Below are 14,427 nucleotides of genomic sequence, written 5' to 3' on the forward strand. Positions count from 1 at the left end.
TTTCCAACTGTATGAAGCTGTGCTAAATATCAATTCACATGATTATTTCCTCTACCCTTGCTGCTAGAGAAAATTACTGTCCTGAGAAACTCACTGAATTCTAAGAAGTCTGAAAGCTCAAAAGGAGTATGGGAACCAGGTGCAAGGCACAGCAGTGTAAGAGTTCTCATTTAGTACCATCCCTCACACTCTTCTGCTGAATACAATTGCACAAAATCTGAGAATACCCAAAGTGAAAGGAAAAAGAATCCCACAAACCTTAACACAAGGAGATAGACCTAATTGCCAAATAGAAAATAAAAAAAAGAGGTATCTAAGGAAATACCTTACTTGATACCCTGTTGAGAAATAACTGTATCATGTTCAAAGATTAATGACTTAATGAGACCATCTGACACTGGAAAAGCATTACTAAACAAATTGTCTTCAGGGATTAACCCTTTCTTCACAAAATAGCATCCTGACAACTCAGCCTATGTACCAACTATATTCCTCCCTTCACCCATATCTCTACCAACCCCTCTCCCCAAGGTATATGTACTTAAATTTCCTCTCACTGTAGTAACTTCGTATGAGAAATCTAATTTTCATCCCTTTCCAGCAAGGAAAGAATTCACAAAATCTAATTCTTGAGTAGTTTAGACCAGTAATGAAGGACACAATGAAAAATTGCATTAAAAACAAGCAAAGTGGGAATTTGATTGCATTTTATGTTGGCAAGAATTATGTCTGTTTCAGTACATTCAGACATTTACAACATCTGCCTTAGATGCATTCATAAAAGGTTGTTTCCTACTGTATATCCTAGCCAGTAGATGATAAATCAAGAAAGACCTGCTGGATCACAGAAATCCATCCTAGTGTGCCTTAAGAAACTAACTCTGAATAGTACCAACTTCAAAGAAGAAAAACTAAAAGCATTACTGTTGCAGGTTCCTTACTTGCCAGATAGGCAAAACACTACCCACATTGCTGATTCATATGGTATCATCAGACAGCAGTGCACAGGAAGCTCTACAGGAAGACCACAAAAGCTGACGAGTGTCCAAAAAGGGACAGATAGGCAGAAACATACCAGTAAGAACATACACACCCCACTGGAATCAGGAAAAAACAAAGCCAATGAGTGAGGAAGCTATAGCTCCTAGCAATCATTAATCCTCAAAAAACTACTTCTTGAAAACGTACACTTCTTTTCTGAAAGAAATGAGATGAGGAAAATTTGAGCAGTTTTTTACAGCAGAGTGTTGCTATTTAAAACATTTTGCAATGCAGTGAATGAGTACATGACTATAGCAACAGCAGCCAGTGCAAGTCATTTTTTATCACACAAGAAGGACATGAGCTACAAGGCTTTACTGTCATGCTCCTCATGACTAGGATGGTTTTGTTTTTAAAAGCTGCCCCAGAAAAAGAGCTTTCTTTTTTTTAAAACAGGGCCTTTCACAATGAGTCTAATAATAATGTCATACAATTTCTTTTCCCAATCAGAAGTACTAGAATATTCCACAGGTGAAATTAAAAACTTCCAAGATTCAGCTTGGAAAAATGCTGACAAGTGTTTAGACATTTTTTCATAGAACAGGGTCTTCAAGCAGTAAATGAACTATATACAACACAGTATCACTACAAGCATTTTGAAAGAGCTTCTAAAAAATAACAAGCCTGCAAAAACAGACATATCCTCTCAAAATCACAAAACAGTCCCTAGAACCTTCCTGACCATACTTTAAATACCACCCACGTTCTCTCTTTCAGGAATGCTTCATTCATCTCAGTGTGCAGGCTCCTCTTCAACCCCAGGAAATGTGTCCATTCATGCATTCATCAATCTTTTCATACACAGTCTTAAACACCTTCCTTTATGAGTAAGTTTGAATCAGACACAAGTAACTCCAACTCTCTTTAATAAAAATCAATTTCATACTGCATACATAACAGTGATACCCATACTAGATACATTTTCATGTCTTTTATAGTGATGTCTTTGTTCAGTACCAACAGCACTTCCATGGCTCACTATCAAAGTGCCACTTAACTTGTTTTACTGCAAAAGAATCTTTAAAATAGCTCCTTACGAAGTGGCAAATGGTGGGAAAAACTCCACCGTTTTCAAAACCAAGTATTGAGTTGATTTCTTTCCCAAATTCCTACTGCACCACTGAATTTAAATGTCTATAAACTATTTTTGAAAAATGTCACTACATTTCATTTTCTCCTGTGTCCTTCTTTTATTTGTAGACTACTGGCTACAGCAGAATTTACAATATCTGATATATTTTCACACTGATTTGAATTACTTCATTTTCAATCCTTCTTCATTGCTCTCTCAACTTTTCAAAGGTCAAGGCAGTATTTTAAAGTTAAGAGTGAGAGAAAGTAAAAGAAAGAAAAAGAGGAAAAAATAACTAAAGAAAATCCATGAAGTTCTAGGGTTATATTTCAGCTTTAAAAAGAAATCCTTTTTCAATCCAGACTTCGAATAAAAGCAGCTTTAAAAATGTACAGGGTCAAAGGAATAATAAAAACATATATTAAAAGTATTTAAAAAATATTCTGTGCCAGAAATCAGTTTTACCCGATTCCGTGGGTTTATGACTGAGGGTAAAACCTATTAGTACACTGTATCTACAAATTGGCTTAGAAGATTAACAACCAAACAGTAAGCCAAATTTTAACTCTGGCTAGTAGGTCGTATTAAGAAAAATGGTAAATCATCATCAGAACCCACCTTAACTACTACTCTAACTGTAAGGGTTTTTCCACAGTATCATTTGTCTCAGAAACTCGTATGTATGACAGGACTAATTAAGAGCCCCATGAGAGTTACAGGAATGTTAGGAAGCAGCTCTTCATAGTTACCATCCCTACAACCCAATATTCAGCTTTCTTCTCATGTTTGAAACTGTTCACAGAAGTGACTTATTCATAATAAATTATTTTCTTACCTACCCAGTAACTTAGGTCCACCATAGCAACCTAAACATTAAATAATCTACAGGCAAGATCTCTACACTTCCTTGACGAACATGAAGCACACAACCATAGCCTTGTGATTGTCTGTTTGCTATGTAACTGTTAGGAAAAAGCTAAAATGTAATGACTAATGTCATGCTTCGATTTTCCTCTGCCAACTTACTCTTCCAGAAGCAAAACCCTGGATTCTTGCCTCATTACTCACCCGAAGTGGATACAAAGTCTAAGAGTGGAGCTAGAGGCCCATATCCTGAAAACAGGTAAGCATGTGATTGGACTGATAAAGTGTGAACATATAATATCCTCTTCATGTGCAGACTTTAAGCCTAATTTAACCAGGGAGAAAAAAAGAGCAAAATAATCTTTCAGGAAAAGTGGAGGTCAACAGAATGATGTGGATACCTCTACTGAGTGATACAACTAACAAAACAAAACAAATTATACTTCAGAAAGAAAAAAAAGAGGACGTTGGGGGGAGGAAGGAGGGAAGGGTGGGCTGTGTTTTCGTTTTTTTGTGGATTTTTAACTACTCTTTTGTCAAGCCAAGGCTGAATTTTATTATAAGACAAAACCTGCTAGCATCTCAGATATTGTAATTTTTACCATATATGAAGAGCACACTGAACTACATAGTAAAACCAGAAAACAACACAATCTGAATTCCCCAAAAAAAGTTTACTGTGAGAAGGAAATATTCTCATAAATTTTCAGAGGAAAATATGACAAAAATACTTCAATCTGAAATTAATTTAGAAATAAGTATTAGAGAAGCTTAGCCTATCTCATGTAGAAATGAATTAAGTAATTAGGAAACTATTGCTTTTAAATATTTCCTTCTTGAAAATACTTGTATATGATTATGCTTATCCATTATTTTTATAAAACTGTGTTGTATGAATACCTATATCTATATACTGGCTGTTAATCATGAAGAAAGAGAGAACCATTCCAAGAATACACAATCTCACTACCTTAAAATATATGCCAAACTGCCATTACACATAGCAGTTGCCCTGACCGAATTTCTTATCCTCACTGTGAGAGAACACACTCATGTGAACATTTCCTTTCAGACACACACAATACACTTTGCAAGCAAAATAATTAAATGACCAATATATTTAAATAAAATAGTCAGAAAGGAAGGAATAAAAATAAAAATGCTAGAAGCATGCTCTCCTGCATTTGTGGAGTGTGTGAGCGATCATAAAATCCACAAGTATCTGCCAGCATTATTACCACCCATTAGTTCTCCACTCTAGCAGGAACGGTACAACAGCAGAACTGTAAAGATAAAATATTGTCATCAGGCCTCACGTGAGAGTTACTACACCTCGTTAGCAAAAGGCAGTTAATCACTAAAAATGTTGTATTTAAAAAAACAAAGAGCTTCATGTAAAATGAAATATTAAAAAAGGAAAGAAGAAATCTTTCTGCTCTGCAAAAAGAGTTGCTAGAATTTTGTTTTCAAATTTATGTTGAACTGCAAGCTGACAATTTCCTCATTTCATGTCAGCAAAATTAACTGCTATTTTACTGGAGAAAGGAAGAGTGCTCATTTACCTACACATTTATTTTAAATAAAGTATTTGAAACTCTTCATGGGAGCATTCAACCCTGCTTCTCCAGCTCACTTCTCATATACCATCATCTTCCCCACACATTTGGAAAAATAGCCAGAACTTGGGCTTCTGTTGGGATGAAGAATGAAACACTTAAGCAGAACCTAAGAAGATGAAATAAGTGATTTAGTAATCCATTAGAGCAATATAGATAAATGCAAGAGACCTCCGCTCTAAACAGAGAGCAAGCAATGAGTGACTAGGACAGAATGTAAACTACTACATATATGGGAGGCTTTTTGTTTATTTTCATTTTATTCAAATACAAAGAAGAAAACCAGCAGAAAGTAGGACAAAATGGTAGGCCACTGATAAGTACATAAAGATGCGCTGAGGTCAAATATATGTTAAGACTGAGGAGGTGCCAGAAAGAAAGGCAAGGAATGAGAAGAGCAACTGACTGACAAGAGACAGACAAAAAGATGAGAAAGACAGCTGAGGAGATGCTGCTATCTACGTAAGACTGTCAAGCTCCTCACAAACTATTCTTTATGAAGCACCCAGGAAGAAACTGCTCCTGGCTTTACTGGAATCCCTAAAGCTCATGGATCAGTGTCCCCATGAGAGGAAACACAGCTAGCAGGGAGATGGGCTTTCCCTCATATTACAGCTTCTGGGGAAAAAGAAGCAAGCTATTTTCAGTTCCTTTGTCTGAATACATGTAGTTAAAGGACCATGATATTTTATGTCTCCTATACTCTCTTGCACGTTACCTGACTGCATAGTTACCTGACTACTTTTTGCTAAAATAATGCCTATGGAGCTTCCTAGTATTAGAAGCACTGAACTCTTCTGGAAGACTTGCTATTTATCCGGTAATTTTACTTCAGTTTTGAAGTAAACTGTAGTAGCTGAAGTAAACTGAAGTAAGCTTGGAGAAACATCTCAGAGAACTTAAATATAAACCAAGCATTACAGACTGTAAAATACTAACCAAGAACCATACAGGTTTCTCCATCTGCTTGAAGAGCCATTTGATTATCCCCACTCTAAAGCAATAAGCATTTTATGTCACTGTCCAAAGAACATCATTCTTGCTTTTTTGTTAAATAAACCCCCTCTCTAAACTGAATGACTTACTCTCACAAGTTTGCACTCTACTGCTCTAGATTCAGCCCTTCACACTCTGTTTCAGGTGAGGTGCCTGCAGTACGCCCTTTCCTCCAAACTGTGTTTGTTCAACATCGTATTTCACCAAGAGATCTACACCACTTTAACAGCCCCAACTGTTTACCCAAGACAAAAACTTATGCAATCTGATTCCATTCCTGCTCCTATTGTCCCACTTCTGCTTGTAATTTTATTAGCTTTCTCCAGTGGATCTGTCTGACATAGAAAAAACCAAGCTAACAAAGCAATTATGGACTTGAAGATAATGCCAGTAAGATTTTGAACTTTGAAAGCATTTCCGATATCTGCTCATTTTGACTGCAAAACATTTCCCAAAGGAAATGGGCACAAATACAGACAAAAAATTAATCAGAAAACTCTCTTAGAAACTTAACAGAAAATGTCTACCACAAAACTTGCTTTTATGTTTCCAGCTTCTTGAAAAACTTTCCTGTACCCTTAGTTCTTAAAGGCTACAGTTACTCACATTATTTTCATTGTTATGATTATTTAAGAAGTCTCACAGGAAATTATGGGAACGGGATTCAAGTAAGGTTTCCTGCCTGTTAATCACCATGGAGTGACACCTTCCTGATACTGTCTGCTGGAACAGAGCGGCAACTTGTCTTTTGAAAGTTACATGAAAATGGAATAGTATAGGACAACAGTGGTATTTGGTGTTTAGTCTAGTAGTAGATTCATTTGTCTAAAAAGACAAATTGCAAAAAGCATACGACTGTATTTTGTTTTTTAAAAAACATGCATTTAAAAACCTGTGGTTGTGTTAGTTTGTACAAACAAAATTTTAGAAAAGACAGGCAATTCTCAGAATTGTCTTCTGACCATTTCTATCAAAACTAACACTTTCCCTTATTTAATAAAATACTTATTAACCTAAAATTCAAAAGCCCCACAACTCCTAGTTAAAAAAGAAATAATGGAAGCACAATAAAATTTACTCAAAAGGAAACTAAAGAAGTCTGTAAGCAACCATTTCCTCTGACAGACAAATTCCTAAGAGATCACTATTACCTTAAATCTCAGAAGAGCTCACATTCTGAAGTTTAAACACGTAAAAATAAATGTCTTTCATGATATAATGCTCTACTATCAGTTCTGAGATAGTAGCCTCTAAACACAGTTACATTTCTCACTTGGCTTTCACTGCTCTGATAATGAATCCTTCAAAACAGTCTAGATTATTATAATATAGGACAATGCATTTCATTCTGCCTCCTTAGTCACATTGGTGACTATGAAGCCATACACAATCTCACAAGAACTGACTTGCAAAATTTAGAATTTGCCTCCTGCTATGTTGATTATACTAAAATAATCCAGTGTAAATGTTGTAATGTTGTACACCACACAAAGAACACAGCTGCCTAGCTAACTGACTGCTAGGTATAAGGATACTTCAAATTCCAGCTGCATTCAAAGACTCAAAACACTCCAGTTTTAATAAATCACAGTTAAAGGTATGAAAACTGGTACAGTAAGAGAAAACCATTTATACTGTAGCCTGAAAGTCTATTGCAGAACATGAAGAATTTGACTCAAAAAAGGGTAATTTTTTAGGCTCAACCACATCAATACCAGCTTGACCTGCAATTTTCTAAACTACAATGTACAACAGCTAAGTGCTAAAAATATGCTGTTACTCAAACTTCGAGATATTCTCTCCAGAGATAGGACTTCCTGATAGGAGATTCAAATTAATAGGAAGTGCCCTTCCTGTGTTTTCTAGACTGCTAGACTAATGAGTTTGTTTTCAACAGCCTGTAAAAAAATGAAGGAGCGGATTTATCTGTTGACTGGTATTCCGTGCTTTGAAGTGAAGTGACCTTGTATACAAAGCTGAAGTGTAGTAGACCACAATCATGTCTATTTAGGCACAATGCTACAGCACATTTGGTTTTTCCTGTACTCCTGACAGAATTTGTACAGGAACTGCCTTGAGAGCCTGGTAATTGGTGACTTTCATTTTACTCTGCAAGTAGCCCTATTAGAAACTGATGGCAATGTTTGTGAAGTAGCTCAGCACAGATTCCTAATTTCAGCAAAGTAATTTTTATGTAGAAAAAGTGAACAGTTCTGGCCATGTGTATACAGCTCTGGCAAACATAACTGACCCATTCAGCCACATAAAAACACTACAAAAAGTCAGCACATCTCAAAAATAAGTACAGAACACATACTCTGTAATGTAATATAAAGAAAAAAATAATCATAATCGATCATCAGGATGTCCAGATATTAAGGCAAAGTGACAGTCAACACCAATTTTTAAGAAAAAACGTGCTCTAGGAGCAACTAACTTTTCAGCTCAGTATGTTTTATGCTTTGTACACAGCAAAAACATGGAGCCAAAAGGCTGAAATGCAAATGAACAGTTTTAAAACTAATTAGACATTTGGTTATAGAAGATGAGGGGAAAACAGGCAACTCCAGCATGCAGCTAGACTATGAAATTGAACAGTCAAGTCTTACCAATTACAAACTTTTCAACCTTTTTCATGTGCATGAAAAATCCCACCCACCATTAAAGATCAACAACACTGAATCTGACAGAAGGGATCCTCCTGACTTCCTACTGCATGAAGTCATTCTCCTCCTGCAAGACTGTTATTGCAACATTACATCACCAACAAAGTCATCATCTGCAATGACTTCAGCAAATGCAAATGAAAAAACAGCTTATTAACCTGGTAATAACCTTTATCTTTCTTAATTCAAAGTCAGATGTCTTAAAACACATACAGCAGTTCAATTCTAATAATTAAACTTCTGATGTTTAAACACAAAAGATTCTAATATTAACCCAAGTTTATCTCATTTTCTCTTCCCCAGTTAATGGGGTTTTTTTTAAATTGTAAATGTTGCTACTCTTCAATATTTTCTCTTAATGGAAAAAAAATAGAGTGAGAGAACATTTGAGTAATTTATCAAAGAAAGTATTACCTTCATCCAGGACTACTAGACAATCTTTAAGTACTCTTTCACAAGATGGAAAGAAAGGTGAGCCAGTCAGTTTGTAACGTTTCTTAAATTCTCCTTTCGACAAAGTTGCTGACAGAAAATGGATCAACAGTAAAAACACAAACAAGGTCTCAAGGAACAGTTATTGAACAGTGCTTGCTTGAGCAGGGAGGTTGGACCAGATGATCCACTGTGGTTCCTTCCAATTTCACCCATTCTGTGACCTTGTGATATTCGGAGATATAGACATGCAATTCTGCAGCTTACCATGTATTTTAAGTAACTAGTAAGTAATTAATTCCTAGTCACAGAATGAGACAAACTATTGTAATTACCATACCATCAAAATATTTTAAAATGGCAACAAGTCAAGGTAGTCAGGGATGAACCTCAGAAACATTTTAAATGTATTTCGTCCTTTTAAACTGCAGTAACAGCATCAGTCTCAGAAGACTGACTGTTTTAAGGTCTTGTGCAGAAAATTTTAATTTATCAATATGTTCACCACAAACCTAAATATCCTCACCTATTTTTCTAATAATTTGAATTTTTTTCCACTTGTAATGTAATAGCAATCTTTAAGCAGCAAAGCTTTGCTACACTTCACAAGAATGGTTTAACTGTGCCCTAACCAGAGCACAGTTAAAGGAAAGGACAAGGAAAGGACAAGAGCTACTGAAGTCAAATGGCAGCCTGACATTAAACCTCTGTTCTGTGAAAATCCCCTTCAGGCATCTTAAGAGAGGTTTACTGCTTAAAAGCAGATTTGTGTTGTAAAAGTAGAAGGAAAGGCAGAGAACTAAACACAGGACAGGAAACGCCCTTTTCTTCTGAACTTTTAGTATCACTTCTGTGATGTGTCATTTTTTTGAGACCTTCAGTATATTTCCGGAAAAAAAAGAGGAAAAACTTCAGCTACAGAAATAAACAAAAATCTCACCTTGTTATTTTCACACTTGTATGGGATTTTGAGGGTATCCATGGCCTTGATCATGGCCTGCATTGCTGTAAATATATTCTGGTACACCAGTTTTGTAAAGCCCCTTTTGTCTTCATCAGAGTAACCTGATCCATGAATGATTCTCATCTGCTTGATAAACGTGCTTTTGCCACTCTCTCCTGTGCCTGCAAGACAAACAAGAAGGATATGCTTTACCCAGTGGACACAAACACAACTTTTTTTGCACAACACTGACAGCTTGCTTACTGCAGAACTCAACAGTGTCAAATGGTGCTTGGAAGGTAGCTACAAGGATCAGTTCATGGTCTAACAGCAACATCAGTATCAACTGAAGAACAATTGAATTAAAATTGATTTAACAACTAAACTAATGAGCAAAGTGGCACTCCAAAATACACTTATTATGTATGACCTCATATTTGAAAATACTTTGGTTTTAAATATGTAATTGTCCAACTCTTAACTTAATGAGACGTTTCATCACAAAAATTTAGAGAGGAAGAAAAAGAATCATCCTAGGCTAACTCTCAGGACATTACAGTAACCTGGTACTACAGCAATTGATATACCTGTGTTTTGGTTTTTTGGGTTTCTTTTGCAGGGCTGTTGGCTTGTTTGGGTTTTACTTTTGTTGTCTTTGTTGGTTTCATCTTTTGCTTGTTTGTTTGAGGGGGTACGGTTGGCTTGCAGTTTTTTTGTTTTAAGCTAGTATTGGAACAATCAGAGCCCATCAAACTTCAATCTCAGAACATATGAAATCACTGTTAATTAAAATTTGGTTCATATTCATTAATGAGCAGTCATTCCTTCCATTGAATTTTCTTCATGTCTTATACTTTGTACTAAAAGTAGTTTATTGATAAAATATGACTATTTGTCAACTTAAAGTTAAGAACTGCTTGTTGGAAACTTCACAAAGGTTACAACACACACTATTTTTCCTTGGCTTCAATTCAACAAACTCCTCTACAAGAGTGACTACAAGACTTACTATGTCTACAAGACTACAAGAGCTTATCTATAGTATCTTATCTATATTATCCCTGTATTTGCTTAAGAGGAGTGGAATCTGCACAGCTACATAAGCCCAGCTACTCAGCTCTGCAGAAAACAAAATGAATTGCTCAGCACTGTGTTTTTCAGACTTTCAGCCCGGGCTTTATTTTAATCATTTCTGTAAAGCTTTCATGCCTTGTACCATATTATTCATGTCCAGGACAAAGGCAGCCTTGTAGGCCTCTTAGATAATCTTTTGGGTCTCTTCTCAGAAAACTGTATTTCACAGCAGTGCAGTTTATAGGAGCAACCCTTAACTATTTCTGAGATAGCACACACTGCAAAATCTAAGCCTCTAAAAACTTCTGCCCTTACCATGAACATAATTTTGAAACCAGCACTCCCATTTCCTGAAGACATACAATGAACTTCTAATGCAGGTTTTCTTTACACACACATTCCCAGAAAATTAAGCATGATGTTACATACTACAGAATCAGAATGGTTTGGTTTAGAAGGGACTGTAGATATCTATTCACAATACCCCCTTGCCATAATCAGGAATATCTTTCATTAGACCGGTTTGCTCAGAGCCCCATCTAACCTGGCCTTGAAGACTGCCAGGCATGAGGCATCCACAGGTTCTCTGGGCAACCTGTGCCAGTACCTCACCACTTTCACATGTAAAGAATTTCTTCTGATATCTAATGTAAACCTGTCCTCTTGCAGTTTAAAGTAACTTCTTGTCCAGTCAATACATGCCCTCATAGAAGTCCCTCTCCAGCCTTCTTGTAATCTCCATTTAGGTAATGAAAGGCGACTAGATCGTCTCCCTAGAGATCAAGACACTGACTGATACCAACTTGTGCTTTCTACAGCCTCATCCACTCATTACAGAACGAGTTAAAAATACATCATGGCATACATTCTTAAAATGTTACCTATTTACCATAATAAACAGAAGTAACACTGGGTAATAGCCTGATCAGGACTCTTGCGTGGGCCTGTTTTTTCACGTGGTGAAAAGAAGAAAACCTGAAATTACATAAGAAAATCTACATATTCTTCTGAGAGGACATGAATGCCTTCTGGGCTTTGTTCACAACTGCTTCCACCACCATCTTTCTACAAATATCTCTAACTCATAAAAGATGAGAGCAAACGTGAAATGGCAGTGCAGTGGATCAGCACAATGGACCAATGGGGGATAAAACTATACTGAGACAAATTTTCTCCTAGCTACCAGTGCACATTTAAGTCAATCAAATCAGTTCTTTGAAGCCAGGTGCATATTATCTCCTCATCTGTAAAAAGACTGTGTGCAGAAGCCACACAATGTACATGAATCTCAGTCAGAATCAGAATACCACCACCACACTTCCTCATCTTTTAAAAAACATGACTTTCAACCTTCCCCTGCCCCTTTTCCATGCCCCCTCCCCATCCTAATAGAATTTCTTTTCTAGTACTTAGTAAGAATTGAATATTGTGACTGAATAAAACCCCACACACCTGATTGAAGTACATAGCTTGGCTGGTCTTCTGACTTATAAAAGTTTTTTCCCAGATAAAAGCAAACTGATCAAAAAAGATTAACTGTCTTCTAAAAATAATAAAGAAATGTTGGTAATAGTGAACTCTTGTTCAATCATGGCCTACAGGATTATCAAAATTTGTAAGAGCTTAGTATCCTAAAAACTGAAAAATTCTCAAAACCTCTTTGGGGTTTTTTCCTGGAAATGTTAATAGCAACAATTATTACTGCATCATCAAGAATTTTACAACCAGAGATCTGAAAGTACTTCTATGCACAAGCAGAATCAGGAAAGAAGGCAGGTTGCTTATGCAGAGTAGATCCTTATGCAAGCACCTGCACCCACATATACACGTACCACGTACAATTTATTGTATTGTTGCTATTTCTCCTGGTACACATCCTGCAAAAATCAAGCTTTGCTCTGTGAAACTTACGGAAAAATTTTAAACATGGTTAATTTTAAATAGGTGACAATGCAGCTACTGGCAAAGAGGTTTCAGAACTTGTGGTGACTGCCAAAGAAGAGACAGAAGACTAATTTAAAAGTAAGACAACTGTAGAAGCCTAGAATGAAATGCCTTTCTTTTGTGTGGTGGTGCTATGCACACCTGTACTTGTTTTTGTATTTCTGTAGTATCTTAAGACAAAATATAAGACTGTTTTTACAGAAACACTGCTAAACTACACCTGGTGGTGTTTTTTTTCCCAAGTTTGACCTATGAAAAGGCAAGAAAAACCTGCTATTTTATTCCTTGAAATTTTATATTTAAAGTAGATAGAAGAGGACATTCTTAACATATAAGGAAGAAGGAGAAAGCCATTGAAATCCACTACCCTATTAGTCACTGTACACACACATTTACTAGGAACTGTCAAAACAACAGTGTGTATATTTGCAGAAAACTGGCTTTCATCTTGGGGCTTAGATGCAGGCAGAAAAGCCTAGAAGTACCTGGAAAGGGAAGATTCATGGGTCAGAGCAGAACAAACATCCTACACAGATGAGCAGAACCAACTATAACCACAGTTTCATCAAACATCTACTCAGATAAAGCAGTAGTTTATATACTGTCTCAGAGAAAAGGGGAGCAATCAAGCTCATCAGATAGTAAGCAGCAGAGTAGCTCCTAGGAAGAGTAAGAGCTAAAACAGTAATAGAGAGGTATGCATGAGAAAAATACTTCATTTCACTTAAAGTTATAGTCCACTTGGAAGAGTTTTATGTCCTCTATGCTACCACTAATTCACCAATAGAGAAAACAAAAAATATGATTCAGTCTGTTGCTGTTCCAGCAGTGGAATGCAGCGGGATCACATTTCGGCTGAAACCAAGTATGGCTAAATGAAAACAAAACTGTGCAAAATTCAGGCCTTGGACCAGCTTGGCGTTGTAGGTGACAAATCAGTTGAAACGTATCATCGAATGTACAAGATCCTCCAGGGAGCTGACACAAAGAAGCCAGTCTGTCCTGCCACTTGGAACAGCAGCTTTCAAGCTCAGAGTTGAAGGCTACTGTTGCGAGGGATATTTGGTTGGTAAGACTTTGGAGCAAAATGCCCTGAGGTGGAGGTGAAGTTCCCAGCTCACCCTATAACACGTATCTAGACAAGTTCTGGAGCAGAACTAGAGTACCCTCTTCTCCATCAAAAGAAGGCAGCAAGGCCAGTGAAACAAGGAGGCGCCCAAACAAAGAGCTCAGTCCATCTGATGAGGTCATGCACCTAGGCAGACTGTGTTCTCATCCTGACGTCCTATGAAGAGATCCTTACCTCAACAGCCTTGACCATCACCTCTGTCAACAGCTGCCACAACTGAGTTGATCTGCTTGAAGCTGGTGCAGCCATTGCTCAGGTAGTCCTTTTAAGTGACGACTACTAATGCTCTATTAACTGTTTTCTCTATTAAAAAGTATTATCTCCCTGGCACTGGACCACTGTGTCATACCTCTGGAAAGATACAAAAGTACCAACCTACACCTCCAACCAACCTATGCTACTCTAAGTTAATAACTGAAACTGACTGTTTTCATTTTGGTCATAAAAACACCAAAGAATTTAAGGACAACTCATCCAGAGACATGAACAGAATTCGTGTAAGGAATTACCAGTCCAGATAACGCATATAGCAGGTGTATTTGTATTTTTCATAAAATGAACAGCAGTACCATGGTATCTTCCTTGTGTGATTATCCAACTCCTTAACTGACATTAATACAATAAACCTCGCCAGAGTTGCTTGATGTTAG

At 36.8% G+C, this 14,427-nt stretch overlaps 1 protein-coding gene across 1 annotated transcript in view; it reads right to left on the bottom strand.

Moving 5' to 3' along the window:
• The window catches only part of LOC134564177 (guanine nucleotide-binding protein G(q) subunit alpha-like), a 119,587-nt gene that overhangs the window by 68,914 nt on the left and 36,246 nt on the right, over positions 1–14,427 (bottom strand). Inside the window, exon 2 of the mRNA XM_063422870.1 lies at positions 9,628–9,812. Coding sequence (XP_063278940.1) covers positions 9,628–9,812 — 185 coding nt within the window. The remainder of the gene's footprint in view (positions 1–9,627; positions 9,813–14,427) is intronic.

This window comes from Prinia subflava, chromosome Z (genome assembly GCF_021018805.1).
Source record: "Prinia subflava isolate CZ2003 ecotype Zambia chromosome Z, Cam_Psub_1.2, whole genome shotgun sequence".
NCBI classification, from domain to species: Eukaryota; Metazoa; Chordata; class Aves; order Passeriformes; family Cisticolidae; genus Prinia; species Prinia subflava.